We start from the raw sequence: 22148 nt of genomic DNA on the forward strand, positions 1-22148 counted from the left end.
GAGATTCTGAGAATGGGCACGTTTGGAACTGGTGCTGGAAAGGGGTGGGCAGGCGTGCGTGTGTGTGTGCATGTGCTCATGCGTCCATGTGCATGTATGTGTGCCGTGTGTTACGTGAGCATGTGTGTGTTCATGCATCCATGTGTACAAGTATGCACGCGTGCATGTGTGTGTACACACGGCATGTATTATGTGTGTTCACATGCACGTTGCCAGTATGTGTGCTGTGCGTGCACGGTGTATGTGTGCGTGTGTGCAGTGCATCGGGCATGTGTGTGAGTCTGTGCATGAGTGTATGGTTGGTGTATACATGTGTGCGTGCCTGTGTGCAGTGCGTCGTGTTTGTGCGCGTGTGCATGTGAGCATGTGCAGGTGTGCACTTGTGGTATGTACTTGCTGTGTGTGTGTGTGTGTGTGTGTTAGGCTGGCTCTGTGCGAGCCGATTTCAGCAATCCTGACAAAGCGGAAGTCCAGGCTACGAGGCAGGGCTGGCAGTCTCGTGGAAGACAGTTCGGAGGGCATGAGGGCTGGGGCTGCCACCATGAAGCGAGGAGCTCGACTCTGCGGGGCGGGGGGCACGGGACATGGTCGCCCAGGCCCACAGGCAGCTCAGACCCCGTGCCCATGCCCTGGACTCAGAAGGTCCTGATGCTTCCGAGACCTTGGGAGTAAACCTGATCTTAGTAGTGGCAGTAGCCGCGTTCTGCGTTTTCCTTTGTGCAGGAAGCACCCACATCTTAACCAGTTAACTCTTGCCAGTTGCCCAGAGATGGCTCCCCAGCGAGGCACCTACCTCCCTGCTCAAGGCCTTTGCATGGGCTGTTCCCTGGCCTGGAACACCCTCCCCACGTGCCCACAGGGCTCCCTCCCTTGAGGGCTTGCCCAGATAGCACCTTCTCAAGACGCCCTGGCCCTGCTGCAGAAAGCGGCAGCAGTCGCAGCCCTGCTGTCGCCTCACACTCTCTCTCTCCCTCTTTCTCTCTCTTCCCACACGGTATCGCCTGTGAGCACTGGAGAATTTCCTGTGTCCTTATTCTCCGCCCCTGCCAGGATGTACCCACCACAGGGCAGGGGAGCTTGCCCTGCTCTCTGACGAAGCCCCGTGTGTGGACCAGTACCTGGCACACAGCAGGCCCTTGATTAATTCTTGTTGAGTGGAAGGAGGCACAGAGACATTAAGGCAGCAGCCAGGGTCACACAGCTTGTAAGGGGGAGACAGAGAGCAGAGCCAGCTCTTGGTCACCTGGTGGTCCTGCCTGGGGCTTCTCCTGCAAGAAGGAGAGGGTGTGTGTGTGTGTGTTCATGTGTGCGTAGGGGTGGGGTGGTATACGGACCAGAGAGGTCCAGCAGTAATTCAGAAGACACACAGCAGATCCAGACCCCATATCTTGCCTGCCGAGCCTGTGCCCAGGGAGCTGCGTCCCCTCACGCATGCCAGGGGAGGCTGGATCAGGCGCGTCCCTCCATAGCCACGGAGCCGGAGCCGGAGCAAGCAGGAGGCCCAGGCCAGCCCGTGGCCCATTTTCAGCCCTGCCCCCGCCCGGCCTGTCCAAATGCCACATGGCCACGTCACGCATCCGACTGGCAAGCGTTCCTCAGGCCAGAGCAACTGTTCCCTCTCCCCTGCCCCGCCGGCTGCCCCTCTGCGCTGCCTGCCTGCTCCCGCGTGCTCTCGGGCTGTCCCTCCTTCCCCCTCCCAGAGTCTCTCTGCGTTTTTCTGCCTCTGGTGAGATGTGCCGTTTCTCTCAAGGGTTGTTTTAAATATTCACGTTTTAATTAAAGAATTTTATTGCAGAAGTGACATGTAAGATAATGAAGAAGCCGCATCCTGAGGGCTGGGGGTGAGCGTGCGTGTGTCTCCTTGTGTGTGTGTCCCTGTGTGTGTGTGCCCATGTGCCCCCTCCATATGCCTGCATGGGGCGGGGGGTGGGGGGTGGGCTGGAGCCTGAGCGTGTGAGTGTGTGACATCCCGGGCATGTGCTGGGCCGCCATGCCGGCCTGGGGGCCGTGACCTGCCCAAGGCCACACGCCAGGGGAGATGCCGAGCGCTCCACCCGCCTCCTCCAGGCCCCTCGCCTCTCAGCTGGGGCGCCCCTGCCCTGAAACCCCCCCACCCCAAGGGATTTGGAGTCTTTCCAACCCTAAATGCCCCACAACTTCCCTCAGGGGGAGGCTGCGAGCCCTCTCTGGGGCCTGCAGGTTGTGGAGGGGAGCTGGGCTGGGGGGAGGGACGAGTGGGGAATCCCAGGGGGAAGGGCGTGTCTCTGGAGTTTGGGGGCAACTGGGCGCTTGGGGGTGGGGAGCAGGGTCGGGGTGGGAGTAGGAAGGGTTAGGGCCTCCCTGCCAGGACTGGGTTTGTCATCCCAGCCAGGGGAGCTGCGCTTTTGCACAAGGGGCAATTTAGAAAAATCTGGAAAACAAGGTTTCAGGCTCCATTGTAGACAGCCCCCATTCCAGATGGAAATAGCAAGATGTGACCCCATGAAAACAATAAGTACGCACGGGGCATCACCCACAGAGGAACTGCCACGAGAGGCCAGAGCTCACCCCACACCACCCGGTGGCCAGGGAGACTGGAAGCTGTGGCCCTGCTGGGGTCCCACTTCCCTAAAAGGTGGGGAGAAGCGCTGTCGGTCGTATAGCCAAGGCTGAGGGAGGAGAAGAGACCTGCCCAGGTCATCCAGCGCCGAAGGGCAAAGCCAGGTGGGACCCAGCCCTTCGAGCTTGTAACGGGCACCCTTCTTAGGGGGCACCTGCCTGGCTCAGGGAAAGCAGCATTGAGAAAGTGAGCAACCCCGCAGACGGGGCCAAGTCGCCCCTCAGCTTCCCTTCTGTGAAAACAGGGATGGCACAGCTCCTGCTCATAGGGTCTTGGCGCCTCTGCCACGCTTGGAGGAGACCCCCTTGTCCTCCTTCTCTGGCAAGTGGCCCCGTGGGCAGTGGGCACGGCTCTCAGCCCGTCCTGAGATCCAGGGGTGCCTGCGGCAGCTGGGCAGACTGCTGGTCACTCGGGCCCCGATAGTGGGAGCTGCAGGCCTTGGTGAAGGATGCACCAGGTCTGGACCTGTGGAGCCAGGGGCGCTGTGGACTGGGGATTGGGTTGGAGAGGGGCTTCAGGGAGCTGTCCAGTTTCCCTGTGGTCCTCATTTGCACATCCATGTAGGGGGCTGAGAGGAGGAGCCTGCATGCCGCAGTACACACCTTCACTCGGTGGGGGGTAGGGGTCCGCACAGGGGCTGGACTTCGCCGAGGTGGATGTGCACGGAACCCGGCCTGACGGTCGGGGAAGGGGCGGGGCGGAAATGGGCAGGGGCTGACCCCCCAGCCGGGTGCTGCCTGACCTGCTAGACTGGGGAGACCTCTGCTGGAGGAGACGGGAAGTGCACCGCTCCCCTCCTCCAAAGGGGACCCAGGAGGCGGGAAGGCCCAGCGGGAAGAGGGCCTCCCCCCCAGCGCCCTCATCCCAGCTGACTGAGGGCGCAGGGACCAGGGAGGCCATGGCCTGAAGGCTGGGGCACCAGGGTGGGAAGGGGGCCAGGAGCCCCCCTCTCCGTGTGCTCTCTCTCCTGGGCGGCCAAGGCTGCCTGGCGGCCATTAATTGGCTCTATTCATCCCTTAATGAGATGGAAATGAGGCTTCCAGACAGAGGGGGCATTGAGCCCGGGAAGAATGGCGGCTTCTTTCCGGGCCTGGAGGGGCAGCCCACCCCCCAGCCTTGCCCACTCCTCTGCTGCCCCCTCAAAGCCCACCCGGCCCAGGAGCACCGTGGCCACCCAGGAAAGGGTGGCCTGAGTTCCCCTGTGCCCAGCTCTGCGGGCCCCAGGAGCCCTGCCTGGGTAATTCCCTGGTCGTGGCTGCATTTGCTTGACAAACATTTATCAGGTGTCAGCCGTGGGGGGGACACACGTTAAAAATAAAAATGATAACAAAGATAGCAGCTACCATTAACCGAGTGTTCATCGGTGGTGGGAGTGCGGCCAAGGTCGGATCGGTCCGTGACTGGGATCAGGGCTCAGTATGTGACAGGGGATCAGGGATCCTGTGTCCAGGATCAGAAGGCAATCTGTGAAGAGGATTAAGGCCCAGTGTGTGGTCAGGGTCAGGGCTAGGCCTGGGGGGCAGTCTGTGCTCTGAGCCAGTGGACCCCCTGCCTGGCCTCTCCCGATATGACCCCTCCTCTCCTCCCCCTCCCCCCACCACATCCCCACCCCCTGGGTCACCAAGGTAACCAGCCCTGAAATTGTGGGTGTTTTGGCAGCGGAGGCCTAACCTGAGTCTATCCTGAAAGACTGAGCTCTGCGGCAGTTGCCATGGGAACCAAGTGGCATCCCGCGATTAGCCAGCATGGACACCCTCTCTCTCCCACCCACTTCCAGCTTCCGCGTCACTCAGGCTTCCGCGCGGGGGCTGGGCTGGGGCAGCAAGGGGGGCCAGGCAGGACGTGTCCACTTTGTCCCTGCCGGCAGGCCTGTCTCCCTGAACTCCAGGCCTCCCTGTTCCTTTGTCTCAGTATGACGGGACAGGGTGGCTTCAGCAGGTGAGACCACTGAGGCCTGGAGTGCCAGGCTGGGGGTGGTCCTGGCGGGCAGCCTCTGCCTGGGGGGCAGTGTAGGGGGAGCGCTTGGAATCTGATCATGGGTCCAGTCCCAGCTCCTCTCCTTGTCCGTCCGGTGGGTAACTTGGCCTCCCTGTCTGCACCTGCCAGGTGAGCGTGGTTGCGGGGCTGATGGTCCCCAGAGTGAAGGCGCCTAGAGTGGCAGCAGTGAGGGCCCCATATCTGCGCAGCCTCAGGGCCGAGCCGCTCACCAGTCCTGCCCACCAGTCCTGCCGTGTGCACCTGGGGGCTCCCCACCCCCTCCCCCGGGGCCCTGGCCTGTTTGTCTCTCACCCCCAGGGCATGGACATTTCTGTCCACAAGGAAGTCGTATTTGTGTAGCGTCCTCCATACTTCTGGTTCTTACTCAGCCCTGGGGACCCTGGCGCCTGTCTTCTGAGGCTCGGGCCTCCATGCCTCCTCAACTCTAGGGCAGATCCTCCTTCCGGGGGGGGGGGGAATCGCCAGCCCCTGACTGTCTGGACCACCCTTCTTTGAGCCTCAGTTTGCTCTGCTGTAAGTGGAGTGAGCACTTGGTTCCTGGGTGGACTGGGACTCGAGGTTCCTGAGGCATCTGGCACGGAGTGGGGGAGACAGGGGTGGGGGAGTCAGTACTCGCCTGCCCAGGATGCCGCCCTGAGAGCCGGCCTTGAGGGAAGCAACCGTCCTTGAAGGGTGTATGGGCCGGGTCCAACAACCTGGGCGATTCCTGCTCGGCCCCCTCGTAACTGGGGGAGTACGCGCATCCCGTCACTAGGGCAGGCCTCGATCTTCCCATCTGAACAATGGGAGCAGAGAGGCCTCCCTTGTGGGAGCACAAGCCGTCACGCCCAGACCCAGGAAGGGGCTCAGAACCGGGCCCCTCGGCCCCCTGAAGCAAGGGTCCCTGCAAAGCTCAGTCGGGCTCCCACAGAGTGAGAAGCTCCTCCCTGGGCCGCCGCTGCACGGCTAGGAACCAAGTGTTACTGCGCGTGCGCGAGGGGCAGAGCCGGGTCCACGCCCACCCCCAGACGACAGCGATTAAGGTCCGAGCCGGCCCCCGCTACGGGTCCCTGTCTGGGTGCGTCGGCCCGCCCACCTGCCCCACCCACCTGCGTGACCCACCAGCATGGCAAGTCTGGAGGACAGGAGGCTTGACTTCTGTGTGCCCTTGGCCCGTTGATGCTCTTCGTCTCTGGGCTCAGGGGGAAGTGAGACGTATGGGAGGGTGGGTTCTGCAAGGGGAGAGAAGATTCCTCAAGGGCTTGGGGGCGTGGAGGGAGAAATGAGCCCCGCCTTCCAAACTGGGGAAATTGGGCTCCCTCCCCCGCCTCCCGTTCATTTGCTTCCGGCGCCCCCTGCTGGTCGGTTCCCAGCACAGGCGCAGGGACCACTGGGAGGGGCTCTGGCACCTTTCAAGCGGCCCTCCACAGACCAGAGCACCTGGACGCCCAAGTTGCTGCCAATCAGAGTTCTCTGGGATCGACTCCGACCCCAGTGACGCCCACACCTGTCGTCGCCCAGCCATTTCTTGCCATTTACCCTCACAGGTGTAAGTCCTAGGAAGTAGTGCCCTCGTCCTCTGGCGAGGGGTGTGAGGCCAGGGCAGGGTGGACTTAACCATCCCATGGTCGTGGGTGCTGGGGCCACCATGTGAACCTGGCCTTTCGGCTCCAGTGCCCACCCTCCAGGATCTGCACAGTCCTCATTCCCACCCTATGTGCTCCCCAGATAAGCCAGCCTCCAGGAGGCATCAGGGACGCTCCTGCTGGGCCAGGTGTGACCTGCCCTCGGCCAGCCTGGCTCCCCTGCTCCAGCCCCGGGTGAGCAGGCAGCATGGGGCAGTGGCCCAGCTCTAGTGCAGCTCCCAGTGCTGGGCCTTGGCAATGCCATCTCCTCGCCTCCTCATACATGGGTGCCGTGTCGGGGGGCTGGCTGTGTGCAGGGTGCCCGGCGCAAAGTAGGTGCTCGGTGAGGCTGCGTGCCCTTGTTGAGTCTGCCCTGACCCTGCTATGCTGGGAGTGTAGGGGCCCTGGGGTTCTCCAGGACAAATGGGGTGGCGGCACCAGAGTCCCTCGAGGCAGGAGTGATCTGGGCACCTTAAGTGTGGCCTTTGAACAGAAAGCCTGGATGAAGCGGCCCCTTCCTGAGCGAATCAGTGCAGCCTCCAGCTCTGGCCCAAGATGTGTGGCCTCCCTGCTTCTCACCCCTCAATGGCTCCCCAGTACTTTGAGGCTGTCCCTCTTAGTGTCCTTGGTGGCACTGGGGCCACCAAGGGGCTCAGAACTTCAGGGGCACGAGGTCATGATGGTTGGGGGGACGGGGCCGGGATGGAGAAGACCCTTGAGAGGGCTGAAGGAGGGTGGCCATAGGGGCCTGGAGGCCCTCAGCAGCCAGTGTCTGCTGGGTCTGGGGGACGCTCCGTCTGGAGGGGCCCTGGGTGTGAGACCCCACTCGGCTACCAGGGGTGGGACCTCGGTCACCTCTGGTGTCCCTGCGGGAGCCGGGGGAATGAGCACATGGGTCATGGCAGGGGATGGGGGGATGAGCAAACTGAGGCTCAGAGGATACTGGACTGAGGACCATGGGGAGGGGGTTCAGCAGGGCGCGAGGCTCGGTGCCAGGCAGGAGAGCCCCTCTGCCCCCAGCCCATCACCCGGCCCTCGATATAAGGCAGCCGTTGGGGTGGGCAGGGGTGTCATTCATTCATTCATTCATTCATTCTCCAGACCCACCTGGGGCTCCAGCTCTGTGTCCAGCCCCACACTGGGGACCTGGATTCAAAGCCAGTGGAGACCCTGGCCCAGGTGCCTGTAGACAGAGCCGGAGAGCACAGAGACTCCAGAGAGAAGTGGGGTGGGCCCCGGACCACAACTTGCCTGGCACCTCTGCCCCTCCCGGCCCTGTCGGCCTCTGCTTCACACTCCATCACCAACCCCGTCCAGGCCCACACTTGCCTCCTAGCTGACCCTCCAGGGTGCTATGCTGGTTCCGACGCGGAGGCCTCTTCGCAGGGGCTGCTGTGCCCCGGATCCCTGCCTGGGAGACCCCTAGAGGTCACTCCCCGAAAGACACCGCAGCCCTTTGCCCCTGGCCCTGACCCCTGCCCTCTGGTCCCCACCAGGCGGCTGGAAGCTGTGGTCCCTGTGGGGCGAGTGCACGCGGGACTGCGGGGGAGGCCTGCAGACGCGGACGCGCACCTGCCTGCCCGCACCGGGCATTGAAGGCGGCGGCTGCGAGGGGGTGCTGGAGGAGGGCCGCCTGTGCAACCGCAAGGCCTGCGGCCGTGAGTGCGCGGACAGGCGGGTCCCGGGCGGAGCCGGGGGAGGGAGGGGCTCGGGGCGGGGTCAGGTGGAGGCAGGAACCCGGACTGGGCCGGGCCGGGCGGGGAAAAGGGCGGGGAGGGGCGGGCAGGGCCTGGCCAGGTGAGGGAGGGAGGGAGGGCGCTCGGGGCGGGGCCGGGCCAGGCAAGGCCTGGGCTACGAGGGGCGGGACCTGGGACAGGGGCGGGGTCAGAGGGTGGAGCCTTCCAGGGGCGGGACCAGTAGAAGTAAGGTCCCAGGAGGAAGGGTGGGACCCGGTGTTAGGACTGGATGGGCCTTTCTTAGCAACTGTGGATTGGGAATTCTGGGGTGCACGTGGAAAGCCGGCTGAGGGGCTTGTTCCGCCACCGCCATCCCTAGCCCTGGCCAGACCCGACTGTCCCAGCCGGATGCTGCCTCCAGGATGTATTTCTTTAATAAGGCTCTCTAATGACCTCATGCATATTTTAGCTGCTTCCATAAAATTAAATCAAGTTATAATGAGATTGTCATTTTTCGGGTTGTTTTTTCCCCGACGAACTTTCCTGGGGAGAGGAGCTCATCTCCGAAGCCTGGAGAGGGCCCTGGGGTGTCGGGGCTGGGCCGCGGGGGGCAGGATCGCTGCCGGGATGCTCAGCAGCGGAGAGCAGTAGCCATTCAGACGTGCTGACCCGCAGGTGACTCCTGCGGGCCCCGGAGGAAGAGAGGGAGGGGCGCAGGGCAGGGGAGACTGGACCAGACAGGGATTGGCGCCAGGCCAGGGTGCCCTGGTCCCGAGTTTCCCACCTGTCCGGTGCGGCCAAGTGGCCCTGGTGCTGACAAGCCCGGACCCCGCTGCGGCTGGGGACCGAGGGACCAAGGGCCGAGAGCGCCCCTCTAGAGCTGCAGGGCGGGGGCTGCAGGCCACGGCCTGGACGCTTACCTGAACCCGCCCTGCAGCCGCCGGGCGCACCAACTCCCGGAGCCAGTCCCTGCGGTCCACGGATGCCCGGCGGCGCGAGGAGCTGGGAGACGAGCTGCAGCAGTTTGGGTTTCCTGCCCCGCAGACAGGTGAGTGGCAGCGGCTGGGCGGGGCTGACAACGCAAATGCACTAAAACCCTGGGAAGTGGGGAAAGTTGGTTTCAGGGGACTAGGTCTTTGGGCAAGTACTATACGTTATTAATTGCTGTTGCTTCTAAGTAATGACTGTAATAATTTTCCATAATTAGACTAACCTCTCAGGTGCCAGGCTCTTGTCTCCAGGCACACTGGATTTAGGGGAAGTGGTGTGAGGAGAAGGGGACTGTCGAGAATAAAAAACGGGTGGGGTGCTCAAGGGCTTTGCTGCGGCCGCCTGACGACGGTCTGACCGTAGCTCGGGTGCAGGGGCAGCAGCAGGCCTGTGATGCTGTAGGTCTGGGCCCACAGGTGACCCCGCGGCCGAGGAGTGGTCCCCGTGGAGCGTGTGCTCCAGCACCTGCGGTGAGGGCTGGCAGACTCGCACGCGCTTCTGTGTGTCGTCCTCCTACAGCACGCAGTGCAGCGGGCCCCTGCGGGAGCAGCGGCTGTGCAACAACTCCGCTGTGTGTCCAGGTGGGCGGCGCGCCGTGGGGGGCGGGGGAATAACAGGAGCAGGGGGCGGGGCGTCCGGGTCAGAGGGCGGGGCATCAGGGGCGGGCGACCGGGCTGCGGGCTCGGGCAGACAGGGGTCGCAGAGTGCTTTGTTCCTTCCGTAGTGCATGGCGCCTGGGACGAGTGGTCGCCTTGGAGCCTGTGCTCCAGCACCTGCGGCCGCGGCTTCCGGGACCGCACGCGCACCTGCAGGCCACCCCAGTTTGGAGGCAACCCCTGTGAGGGCCCGGAGAAGCAAACCAAGTTCTGCAACATCGCTCTGTGCCCTGGTAGGTGAGAGGGAGGGCGCTGGGTGAGGTGGGACAGGGGCGGGAAGGGAAGGGAAGGGCCCAGTGGGCCACCGGCCAGCCCTGCCCTGGGAGCCCCGCTTTGCCCGCTCAGACCCACCTGCTAGGGGGCTCAGATTGGAAGCTCAGGCTGTGATCAGGCTGAAGGTTGGAGACCTTGGGGCGTTCTCACTCGCGTACCGTGGGCGTTGGGGTGATGGGCCCTCTTGGGTGTCACACCCATGCCTCAGACTTCGTGGGGGGGGGCACACCTGTGGGGTGTTCACACCTGTGCCCCAGGCTGGGTGTGGGCCCTGGGTGTTCACGCTGCCTTCCTGTCCCCTTCCTCCCCTGGGCCGGGCAGTGGATGGAAACTGGAATGAGTGGTCAAGCTGGAGCTCGTGCTCCGCCAGCTGCTCTCAGGGCCGGCAGCAGCGCACGCGCGAGTGCAACGGGCCTTCGTACGGGGGCGCCGAGTGCCAGGGCCACTGGGTGGAAACGCGAGACTGCTTCCTGCAGCAGTGTCCAGGTCAGGGCCATGCTCCAGGGCCTGCGGGTGGGGGGATCTGGTGGGCGTGAGCCACTCGGGAGGGGTGAGACCTCGGGGGGCTCCTGGTGGGCCCTTGTACACGGCCCTGGGGGTGTGGGGGGCGGGGGGGTGACCGTGAGGGACCAGTGCACAGGAGGCATTTGTCTGATCCTGTATCAGTCTGGGCTCTGGCTTCCCCGCCCTGGGTCTCGACTTCTTTCTCCTCGTGGCTTCCTGCCCCTGCGTCCCTGTGTCCGCACCCTCCTCACCCCCATTCTCATGGCTCTGTGCATGGCCGTGTCCCACAGTGGACGGGAAGTGGCAGGCCTGGACGCCGTGGGGCGGCTGCAGCGTCACGTGTGGAGGTGGCACGCAGCGGCGGGAGCGCGCCTGCTTGGGGCCCTTCTTCGGGGGAGCAGCCTGCCGGGGCCCACAAGATGAATACCGGCAGTGCAGTGCCCAGCGGTGTCCCGGTGAGCGTCCCGCACTCCCACCCCACCGCTGGACTCTGGGGAGGGGCCTCCTGAGTGGCGGGGGAGGGAGCTTGGAGCTTAGTTCTGCTGGGGAAGGACTCCCCCTCGTGAGGGTAGATGTCTCGCAAGGGCCTTGGCCTTCCTGACCCTGTTGCCAGGTCTCGGCCCGCCCCCCGTGCCCCACCCCCACTCACGTGTCTAGCCCCTTGGCAGAGCCGCATGAGATCTGCGCTGAGGACAGCTTGGGCACTGTGATCTGGAAGGAGACCCCGGCCGGAGAGGTGGCTGCAGTGCGGTGTCCTCGCAACGCCACAGGTGAGGGCCGGTGGGGCAGGTGTTGTGCGGGGCTCTTGTCCTCTCCTCACAGAGGTGCAGGGGAGGCACCGAGATGCCCCTTCAGGCCCGCCCACGGAGCTGTCAGCTCAGGGCACGTGACCCAGACCCTGCCCAGGCAGCCCTGTGCACACAGAGGCTGGCACAGTACAGGCGGGGGTCCGGGGCCGCCGCGTCCTGAGAGCTCACCAGGAGCCAGCGCCAGCATGAAGCCCTTTAGTGCGATGTCCCACAAAGTCACCCATTTACACGTGGGAAACTGAGGCACAGAGGAATTAACACACTTGCCCTGGGCTTGGGGGCCATTAAGTAGGAAATTGGCTTTGAACACGGTCATCTTAATCCCCGTGCAGCCCTGTGGAGTGATGGGAGGTGTGGAAGAAGCAGGGTGGGCTCCCAGAAGGGGCCGGACGCATCAAGCTTGGCTTGGTTTTCTTTGCCCCTCTTATCTGAGGAGTACATGCAGTTTTGTACCCCTGTTTGCTCTGTGACATCCGGGAAGTGACTTAACCTCTCTGAACTTTGGTTTTCCTTCTGTAAAACAAGTGTGTTTTGAGTTCCCCACCACCCGACAGGGCTGGTCCACGTGGTAGAGGCTGTGTATTTCCAGCTGTGGTTGTAGCCCCCCTACCCAGAATAATACATGTTCTGGGTAGCGTCTTACAAACACAGGGAAGCCAAATGCATAAATACACGTCACGGACTGGTGTGACTCCCCTGGCCTCTTGTCTGCATGTGCGGCCTCTCGTCTGGACTCTAAGCCATGCTGTGCAGCAGGTGTGGTGTCCTGTCCTGCCCCGTGGCTCCTGTTGGGTGACAGGGTTGTGGCAGTTCCCTAAGGTCATCACCGCTGTGTGTGCACAGCTGTGCCTGGCTCCCTGGGAGTAAGTTCTGAGTCATAGGCTGTGCCTGTGTTCCAGGCCGTCGACACCTGATGCCAGTCAGACCCGAGGCTGCCCAGTGTCCGCAGCACACCCGGGCCATCGGGGGCCCCCTGATCCCAGGGGTGGAGCTAGGCAGGGGCCGGGCCGTTGGGTTCTCCCTGGGGCTCTGGATAGGAAGGGGCCCGAGGAGAGGCCCTGGGCTGGACACTGAAGCCCCTCACTCGGCCCAGGGCTCTGCCTCCACGCCGGTGGGATGCCTGCAGGTTTGGCTCCTGCCAGGTGCCAGTGCTTGGCCTGTGGCGTCTGCTCAGAAATGCTTCGAGTGAGGGAATTCCCTGGCGGTCCAGTGGTTAGGACTCCGAGCTCTCGTTGCTGAGGGCCGGGGTTCAATCCCTGGTTGGGGAGTTAAAATCCCACAAGCCACACGGCCAAACAAAACAAAACAAAGCAACAAACAAACAAACACTTAAAAAAAGAAATGTTTTGAGTGAAAGAAACTAAGGGATGCCTGGCCCCCACGCCAGCTCTGCTCTTGGAATGAGGCCACAGGCGAGTGCCTGCCCCTAGGGCTGCAGGGTCTCATCCAGAGGGGCTTGTGCCTGGGAGCCGGGGGTGGGCCGCCCACCCGGGACACGGGCATCTACCAGAGAAGTGGGAGACGGAGCTGACCCACCGTCTCCGCAGGCCTCATCCTGCGACGCTGTGAGCTGGACGAGGTGGGCATCGCCTACTGGGAGCCCCCCACCTACATCCGCTGTGTCTCCATCGACTACCGGAACATCCAGATGATGGTGAGGCCGGCCCCGGGGTCTCCCGCCCCACCCGTCACTCCAGGGCTCGCCTCTGCCCTCCGTCCTCAGACATAGCCCTGTGTCCCCAGTGGCACACCCTGTGGACGTGAGTCAGCCATGGCCACTGGCTGCGGGCTGCAGAGGACCCTCTGGGCATGGGAGGTCCTTGGTACCTGCAGAATCATGGCACTCATACCCTCCACCTCCCCAGACCCGGGAGCACCTGGCAAAGGCTCAGCGCGGGCTGCCCGGAGAGGGGGTCTCCGAGGTCATCCAGACACTGGTAGAGATCTCCCAGGACGGGACCAGCTACAGCGGGGACCTGCTCTCCACCATCGATGTCCTGAGGAACATGACAGAGATCTTCCGGAGGGCGTACTACAGCCCCACCCCGGGGGATGTACAGGTGGGCGCCCAGGAGGGCGGTCCTCCCCCCCAGCGTTAGACCGAGCCCTGACCGCAGATGGAGCCCTGACCCTGGTCACGTCTGGGCCGTGATTCTGTGCCTCATCCTCTGCTCACTGGCCTTTCTCCCTCTTCCTTTCAGAACTTTGTCCAGATCATCAGCAACCTGCTGGCGGAGGAGAACCGGGACAAGTGGGAGGAGGCCCAGCTGGTAGGGATGCCAGTCCGGGACCCTTGCGGCCAGAGCAGCAGGATGGGCGCGGGCCTCTCTGGTGGCTCCCTGAGCCCCAGGCCAGCTCAGGGTGGGGTCTTGGGTTCAAATCCCAGCACAGCCTCTGACAGTCTCGTGACTTTGAGGACGTCACTTATCCTTCCGGGCCTCGGCTTCCCCGCCCGTCAGAGGACGCACCACGCGGGGCTTGGGGAGGGGCATGAGAAAACGTGTTGGCCGTGGGGTACACACCGGGACGTGGCGTTTTCTCATCTGGAGAAATTGGTCCGCCTCCCTTCCTCCCAGGCTGACCTGGAACCTGCCAATACTCCTGTGCCCAGGGCAGCACCCGGAGTGGGGACCGCAGTGGCCGGAGACCCTCCGCTCTCCTCCCAGCTGGACCCCTGGCCACCGGGCTGGAGCGCAGCGGCCCGTCTGGGCTCAGGGTTCCCGTGCACACAGTGGCGATGGAGACTCAGGTCCCCGTCTGCTTCCCAAGTCAGGTCCAGAGCCCTGCGGGGCTAGGGAGTGACCGACAGGACCCTGATGAGGAGGGAACAGACGAGGGAAGGAGGCCGGCGGAGGCAGAGCAGTGAGAGGGCGTGTCCCTGCTGGGGCGCAGGGGTCTTTGCGGACCCTGAGCTCCGGTTGTCGGCGTTCTCGGCGCGGCTGCTCCCCGCTATGTCCCTGACCCCCGCCTCCCCTCCAGATGGGCCCCAACGCCAAGGAGCTGTTCCGGCTGGTGGAGGACTTCGTGGACGTCATCGGCTTCCGCATGAAGGACTTGCGGGACGCGTACCAGGTGACAGACAACCTGGGTAAGCCCAGCCCTCGCTGCGCCGACCTCCAGGCCCCTGCCCCGCAGTCATGGGCAGGGCGGTTCGGTCAGTCTCCTTGTCTATAAACAAGCAGCGCCAGGTGCCTCCTGCAGGACCCCCGGGCCGGGTTCTAAGATGACCTCTGTATCCTCAGGTGCACAGACCCGAGTCTTCTGATGATGGTCTGATGTGACCCCGGGAGGGGGTCGGTGTAGGGGCTCTCAGACCCATACAAGGTCCTGGAGAGCTCGAATTGTGGGACACACCAGGAAGTCCCAGCCACAGCCAGTCCCTTGCTTCCACCTCCCTGGGGCTGGGGGCCCACTTGTACTTGTCCCCACCCCGCCCTGGGGCCCCCAGTGCAGGGACCTTGAAGGCAGGACTCCGTGGTCCTCCGCTCCCCGAAGTGCCTCGTCACAGGGGCCTGGCTCCACCCAGCTCCGTGGCACTGAGCGACTCTCTCTGATGGGAAGGCAGGGGCGCTGGCCTTGTGGGTCCGAAGGAGCAGTAAGTGGGCCGGGACCTGAGAGCTCGGTGGCGACCGTCGGCACAAATACTAGAGCAGTTACATTTAACGATTGTCATCCGCGTCCTCTTAAATAGCTCTTTTGGGCCTCATTTGTCAAGTCCTCCCTGTTTTGGGGTGCCTCCCCCGACAGTCTCCATTGTCAGGGTTCCTCCTCACGGTGGGGAACCCAGGAGTGGGCGCTGGACCCGGCTGTGGTCCTGACAGCACCAAGGAGGGAGATTGTCACATCCCTTGCAGAGACACTCGGGCCTCTAGTGACGTACCCTAGCTCAGCTGTGCTGCCTTAGCACACACCTGGGGACCTGCCTGGGCCAGGACAAACGTTTGCTAAACTGCGGGCTCCCAGAGTGCTGGCTGGCCCTGCCTTTCTGCCTTAGGGCTCAGGACCCCAGAGCTGGGGAGACCTCTGAGGCCAGGGGATCAGGGACAGCCGTCATCTCGCAGGTGGGGAGACTCGGGCCTGGGGGTCAGGTGCTAATGGAGGTCACCTGGCAGGTGGGATCAGTGGTGGCACCAGGCCGGCTGGGACTTCCTTGCCTTCCTTCCCTCCCTCGCTGGGCTGACTGGGCCTTTCTTCACGGTGAGATGGGAGTGGCCCAGAGAGGGGAGGGCTTTCATGCAGCCTTGCGTGAGCGGGCATGGGACCGGGTGGCTACTGCAGCTCTCAGCCCCCCTGGCCCAGGACCTCACTGTGGAGTCTGGTTCCCCAGCCGCCCAGCCCCGCCCGTGGTCCCTGGAGGGGCGCTCAGGGCCCACCCTTTGTCACCAAAGGAGGCCCTGGAGTCCTTCCCATTAGTCCTCACTAGCCATCCCACCCCACGCACCCTCACACCCCCGATCACCCCCTAGCCCCCCCATATACTCACACACCCGTGTACCCCACACGCCTACACACCCCACACATCGTGCACCCCATGCACCCTGTGTACCCTACACCCCCAATTCACCCCCTACACCCGTCATATACTCACATACCCGTGTACCCTACACCCCGTGCGCCCCACGCACCCCGCACACCGTGCACTCCATGCACCCCCATTCACCCCCTATACCCCACGCATATACTCACACACCCCACGCACCCTGCGCACCCATAGGCCCTGTACACCCCACGCACCCTACACATCATACGCTCCCTACGCCCTGCTGCTGGAACACTTGCCCCAGGAATCCAAGCAGCCTAACCTCCTCCAGGGGCCTCCAGAGGCCACTCCTCAGGGAGGACTTCCTGACCACCTTGTTTGGAAGTGCCCCACCCCGGGGTCATCACTGCCCAACAGACCACAGTCCATCTATTTCTTCTCTACTTGGTCACTGTCTGTTTCCTCCGCTCCCTGTCAGCTCTGGGAGAGGGTCTCGCTTTCCTCTGCATCCTCAGCGTTACAACAGTCCCAGGCACATGGTTGGGGTTCGGAAGCGTGTGGCGCGGATGAATTTGCTTATTTGTTCTGTCCTTGGTGAGGACCTCAGCCACAGAGGGCCAGCCATGTGCTGGGCTGGACGCCCAGAGAGGGCCGCCCGTCCCTCTTGCAGGGAAGGTGCCCTGGGCCCCAGAGCTGACCACACAGGTGCAGGGAGGGCACGGCCAGTGGGGGAGGGGGCACGGCCGGGTAAGCCAGGCCTGGAGGGGTACAGGAGTGCGGGCAGGCGCTGCACAAGCAAAGGTATGGAGGTGGGCATCCGCTGGTCAGTGGGGTTTTGCTGGGGAAGAGGCCCCAGGGTTGGGGGAAGGCCAGGTGACAGCGGGCAGGTGAGGCTGTTGGTTCCTAAGCCCCTACCCCTTCCCCCTACCCCTAAGGCCGCCCCGGTGCAGACCCCGACCCAGGCCGTGGGTGCTGGGTGAGGGGAGCAGTGTCTGCCTGGAGTGAGTGGGCCTGGAATGAAGGGGCTCAGAGACGATGGGCCCCCACCCCACCCCCTCCTGTCCTCCCAGGCCCGTCTGCCGCTCCACCTCTGGGAAGCCTGGGGCGGGGCTGGACAGAGCCCGCTGGGGCTGGTGTCTTCAGGAGGCCTGCCAGGCGCCCACAGGGAGAGCTCGGGAGAAACAGCTACACGCTGCCAGCTCTCCCTGCCCTGGCCTCTCCCCGTACGTGCTGTGTCCCCGCAGCCCGTCCCCCTCCACCCTGAGTGGAGCCCTTCCCCACACCCAGCACCTTCCTTCCCGGGTCCCCACTCCACCTTGGTCCATCTGTTGGCCCCTTTACAGTCCCGGCCCTGTGAGGGGGGATCTGTCCCTGTCCCTGTTACAGAGCAGAGCCCGAAGGGGGAGGGCTGGGCTCCAGTGTCCCAGGGAGGGGCACCAAGGTGGACACCACGCCCTGTGGGTCCCTCTGTGGCCGCAGACCTGCCCGCAGAACCCGTCTCTGGCACCTCTGGGGCCACGGGGACTGGGTCCAGGCCTGGGTCCTCATAAGGGCCATAGGGCTCCTGCTGGGGTGGGAGTGTCATTTGAGGGCTTGGAAGGAACCAGGAAGCCGCCCGGGCCCTGGACCTCATGGGGAGGCTGGTGTCAGGCTCCCGCCTGGCTGGGTGGCCCCATGCGCGCTGCACCCACTCTGAGCCGGGAGCACCCGCGTGTCATGGTCCTGGGCTCCGGGGCCCACTCCCCGTCCCAGGGCCGAGGCTCCTCTCGTGAACCGGCTTTGCGTCTCACTGTGTCTGTCTCCCTTCGTCTCTGTCATCTCTCACTCCCTCCCGAACCCCAGTTCTCAGCATCCACAAGCTCCCGGCCAGCGGAGCCACGGACATCAGCTTCCCTATGAAGGGCTGGCGGGCCACGGGCGACTGGGCCAAGGTGCCAGAGGACAGGGTCACTGTGTCCAAGAGCGTCTTCTCCACGGGGCTGGCAGGTGAGGAGCCTCGGGGTGTGGGAGGGGCCCCCCAGAGTCCGAGACTACCTCCCAGGAAGTTCCTTCTGGAGTCTGCCCTGCTGCTTCAAGAGCTAGGGTGGCGTCCGTTTCTTCTCAGTGTTCCCCAGGTTGCCCCCTCCTCCAGGAAGCCCTCCCTGCCCTCCCTGTGTTGGGAGACTCCCAGGCAATCTTGGCTGAATGGACCAATGGACGCCCTCACCACAGGGAGGGAGAGGGTCTTGCCTGGGTCACACAGAAGGTGACTCTGGTTCCCAGGAAGATGAACTGTGCCCTGCCAGCCCCCGGGTCTCAGGAGTCACTCAGGGGGACCCAGGCAGTCCCCCCAGCTCCAGGCAGTGCTGCGTCCACAGTCGGTGGGGGGAAACACACTCCCCTTGCCCAAGCAGCGTCCCGGTTTGTGGGTGGCCGGGAGGAGGGTGACCGCGGTGCTCTCTTCCAGAGGCTGATGACTCGTCCGTGTTCGTGGTGGGCACCGTGCTCTACAGAAACCTGGGCAGCTTCCTGGCGCTGCAGAGGTGGGCACCGCGGGCACGCGGGGTGGGGGTCAGGGAGGCCAGGCCTGGGGGAGGTGAGGGCGCAGGGCTCCCGACCCCGACACGGCCCGCCGGCTCTCCCCCAGGAACACGACCGTCCTGAACTCCAAGGTCATCTCGGTGACCGTGAAGCCCCCTCCCCGCTCCCTGCTCACACCCCTGGAGATCGAGTTCGCCCACATGTACAACGTGAGTGCCCTCCGTGTGCACGTCTGCGTGCGCGTGCCCCTCTGCCTGATCCCACGTGTGGTGCGTGCTCACACATCCCCACCTCGCGTCAGCCTTGAGGGAGAGCTCCTTTACGCCCGAGTGACAGGTGGGGGTGCAGGCTGGCAGAGCTGCGGGGACTTGCCCAGGGTCACCCAGCAGGGCCGTGTGGGAGCTCAACCCAGCCCCGTCGGCCTGGCCGTTCCCTCGGGGAAGAGAGAGTCGTCCTCTGCTGAGAAACGCACCTGCCCCGGCCTCACGGACCCTCTACACCCTGCTCCTCGGGGCTTTCCCTCCGGCCTCAGAGCTGCCGGCGCCACGAAGCCCTGGGACCAGCCGAGCGCCGGGAGCCGCCCCGGTTACCCAGCCAGGACAGGGCGGCGCCGGGCCAGGGTGTGGGAAGAGCCGGGCCTGCCTTTCCCGCTGTGAGGCCTTGGGGCTTTGCTCAGCCTCTCTGTGCCTTGGCTTCCCTCCCTTACAAGTGGGAACCCTGCTGTCACCGCACCGCAGCCCTCGGGACGGGGGTGTCTGCTGAGCCCCACCTGTGCCCCCGGCCCCAGGCTTTCGGCGTTAGCCCGTTTTGCGTTCAGCTGGACTGGTCAGCGGGGCGCCTAGAGTTGGGCTTCGGCCACTGCTGCCCAGCTCTGCTCAGAGTGGGGACAGAAGATACCCAAAGCCACACAGCAGGGCTAGGGGCTGAGCCAGTCCCCTCCCTGCTCTGGGCCTCAGTTCCTCCTCCTAAAACTCTGTCTCTGGGGAACAGCGGAGGGAGGGCGCCTGGCACGCCCACGGGTGGACCCCACAGTGACCCTCGGGTGCGGCTCATAGGGCGGCAGGTGGCCTGACCCCTCCCCTCTCTCCAGGGCACCACCAACCAGACCTGTATCCTGTGGGATGAGACGGATGTGTAAGTTCATCTGGGCTTTGTGGCCTCGGCCCGACTTGGTGGGCGGATGGGGGAGGAGGCTGACCCAGTAGGGGAGGGACACGGGCTTCGGGTTCCGGGCTTCCGACCGTCCCCCCGACCCCGTCTGTCAAGCACGGTCTCTCCCCGCCTAGTTCAGGCTCTGAGGCAGCAGGGGGCCCACCCAGCCGGCCTCACACTCTTCCCAGGGAAGTCCACGGTCAGGGGTCCCGAGGGGTGTGGAAGTCCCCCGGACCAGGAGCGCCGCCACTGACCGGGGCAGCTGGGTGACACCCAGAGGGGTCAGAGAGGAAGCAGAGGCGGGGGCTTCTGGGGTCCCGGGCCCAGTTTCCTGTGCGGCACGTGGCGCAGGCCTGCGCACAGTGCGGAGAGTACAGGTGGGCGCGGGGCATTGGTCTGGACTGGCCGGACTGTGATTCGGGGTCACGGGGCCGTGTGGGCACCCAGAGCAGGGTGTCCTCCCAGACACAAGGAGGCAGAGGGAAAGGTGGGTGGGGTCTCGTGTACTCACAGGGAAGAGTTTGCAAAGGCCCTAAAGTGGGGGCGGCCCTCAGAGGGGAGGAGGGTCAGAATCTGGGGAGACCGGGCAGGAGAGAGCTTAACGTCTGGCTCCTGACGGGCCAGGTGGGCCTGGGGAGGGCTGGGCCTTCCCCCCAAGGGGTAGTCAGAGAGCTGCGTGTCATTGTTACCACCCGCCTCCCTCAGCCCTGGCACCGCCAGTCCCCAGGCCAGCACCCGGGCCAGGGGGTACATGCGGCGAGTCCCTCGTACTATGGGCAGTGCAGTGACGGAGGTGCGTCCCGGGAGGTCAGGGGGGGCTCCCGGAGTGGCTGGCACTCAAGGAGGACACCTTTTCCCTGAAGAGAACGTGAGGGAGGGGTCTCGGGCAGAAGCACAGTTTGAGCAGAAGTGTGGAGGTCGGAAGGTACAGGGGGAACACGGGCCGTGGCCAGGAAGAACAGGCAGTTAGAGAGGTGCAGGGCTGCAGGGAGGCTGCAAGGGCCATGGGGCCAGTTTGTAGGGACAGTGTGTCAGGAACTATGGGAACTGTTGGGGAGGGATGTGATCATCATGTATCCATCCATCCTCCACCCACCCATCCATCCACCCATCCCCCATTCATCTATCCATCCATCTATCCATCCACCCACCCACCCTTCTATCCGTCTATCTACCCACTTACCTATCCTCCCACCCACCTATCTACCTATCCACTCACTCATCCACCCATCCACCCCCCATCCATCCACCCCCCCATCCATCCATCCATCCACCCACCCATCCACCCACCCACCTATCCCCCAGTGATTACTGACCACTGAGAAGGCACTCCTCTACAAGGTCCTGGCCCTCAGCCTCCTCCTGTGCCTGATGAGTAGGAACAGGAAATTAGGAACGTATAGATCCCTGTGAAACTGTCAGGGCGTGCCACGTGCCAAGAAGTGGAGGCAGTGGATCTAGTGGCAGGTGGGGCGAGGTGCCTTTCGGAGCAGGTTCACAGAAACCTCTCTAGGGTGGTGTTTGAGCAGAGGCCTGACACAGCACTGTACACATGGGTGTCTGGGGACAAGCATTTTGGCAGAAGGAACAGGCAGTGCAAAGGCTCTGTGTGTGCAGGGAGTGTGCAGGGCCATAGGGCAGACTGCACTGCCATTTCCCACTCTGGCTCTGAGGGTGTGAGGACAGGGTCTGGGGCCGGGAGCTGGGCTGGGGGAGAGCTGGGGCGGGCCCTGGAACCCTGGGAAACTGGCCTTCTGGCTTTGGTTGTCGTCGACTGTTTTTCTCTGGATTTCGCAAGCGGCATAAACTCTTTGTACAAAATGGGGTATCAGAACAGAAAAGGGTGAAAAAAGAAAAAACAAGAAAGAGGGCCCACGTTCTCACAGTACCCAGGCTGGACCCCCTGGCCGTCGTGGGAGGTTGTGCAGCGGCTGCAGTCCATCCCTGATGTCAGCACAGGCCCCTCCCCACAGCCCAGAAACCCTCCCAACAGGCTGTTCAAAGGCTGCCCGCAGCTCCCCGGCGGTGCCCGGTTCACCCAGCGGCCCAGCATCCTCGCTTGGACAGCGCGGCTCACGTTTCTCTTTGTTTGCTTGTCTTCGAGTCCCCCAGACCATTTCAAGGTCTTGGTAGTAAGTTGCTTTCCAGAGAGGTGGACCCGTCCCCTTTGCTCTCCCAGGGCAGCAGGTCGTGAGAGGTCTGGCCAGCCCAGTGTCAAGTTCACTGTCCTTTGGGGCTGCATAGTCTGGGGCAGATTCCACCCTCCAGAAGCCTCAGCCTTCCATCCCCGTGGCGGAGTCTGCCTGCTTGCGTGTGAGAGCAGAGTGGGGGAAAGGACAGCGGCCAGGTCCATGGGGTGCTCACCCCTGGCCGTGGCCTCCACTTGCCCTTCCTCTCTCAGGTGTGGGGAGCCCACCCACTGCCCCAGGCCTGCTTTGCCCACCACTGGTCACCTCTGGATAGATGGGATTGTTAAGCTCTCTGCACCTCGCTCCAGGGCCCCGAGCACAGTGGGAAGGTGGCAACAGCTGTGCTGTGTTTGAAGCCCCCTGAAGTGCATTTTGCCCACAAGCTCCCTGTTCAGTTCTGGGTGCAGCCCTGGGAGCCCTGCTGACTGTTCCTGTTACCGCTGGGGAATCTGAGGCTCCAGAAGGACTGTGGTCCAGCTCAGAGTGGGGACGAGGCATCTGATGCAGACTGGACAGCCTGGGACCCAGAGGCTGACAGTGGGGGAGGGGGCCACGGGAGAGGGGGGCTGGCTCTGTCCCCTCCCCCGCCCTCCCCCCATGCTCTGTGCGGGACAGCACCTCCTTCCACCGCAGGGCGGGGCCACTTCTCACATAAATGGGCTCAAAGGAGCCAAGGGTTTCCCAGGTGACCTGAAATG

At 63.9% G+C, this 22148-nt stretch overlaps 1 protein-coding gene across 12 annotated transcripts in view; it reads left to right on the forward strand.

The window, feature by feature from the left end:
• ADGRB1 (adhesion G protein-coupled receptor B1) overlaps positions 1-22148 on the forward strand; it is an 82290-nt gene that overhangs the window by 15571 nt on the left and 44571 nt on the right. For 8 of the 12 annotated variants that reach the window (XM_060287480.1, XM_060287483.1, XM_060287485.1 and 5 more), the window contains exons 3-17: positions 7698-7859; positions 8815-8925; positions 9284-9448; positions 9592-9755; positions 10108-10282; positions 10591-10755; positions 10969-11070; positions 12657-12763; positions 12975-13169; positions 13311-13379; positions 14089-14197; positions 17432-17575; positions 18036-18111; positions 18216-18318; positions 19200-19243. In XM_060287480.1, coding sequence (XP_060143463.1) covers positions 7698-7859; positions 8815-8925; positions 9284-9448; positions 9592-9755; positions 10108-10282; positions 10591-10755; positions 10969-11070; positions 12657-12763; positions 12975-13169; positions 13311-13379; positions 14089-14197; positions 17432-17575; positions 18036-18111; positions 18216-18318; positions 19200-19243 — 1891 coding nt within the window. Of the gene's footprint in view, positions 1-7697; positions 7860-8814; positions 8926-9283; positions 9449-9591; positions 9757-10107; positions 10283-10590; positions 10756-10968; positions 11071-12656; positions 12764-12974; positions 13170-13310; positions 13380-14088; positions 14198-17431; positions 17576-18035; positions 18112-18215; positions 18319-19199; positions 19244-22148 lie in introns of all 12 variants that reach the window. The other 4 variants (XM_060287484.1, XM_060287491.1, XM_060287489.1 and 1 more) reach the window with 2 other exon arrangements.

This window comes from Globicephala melas, chromosome 17 (genome assembly GCF_963455315.2).
Source record: "Globicephala melas chromosome 17, mGloMel1.2, whole genome shotgun sequence".
Taxonomy (NCBI): Eukaryota; Metazoa; Chordata; class Mammalia; order Artiodactyla; family Delphinidae; genus Globicephala; species Globicephala melas.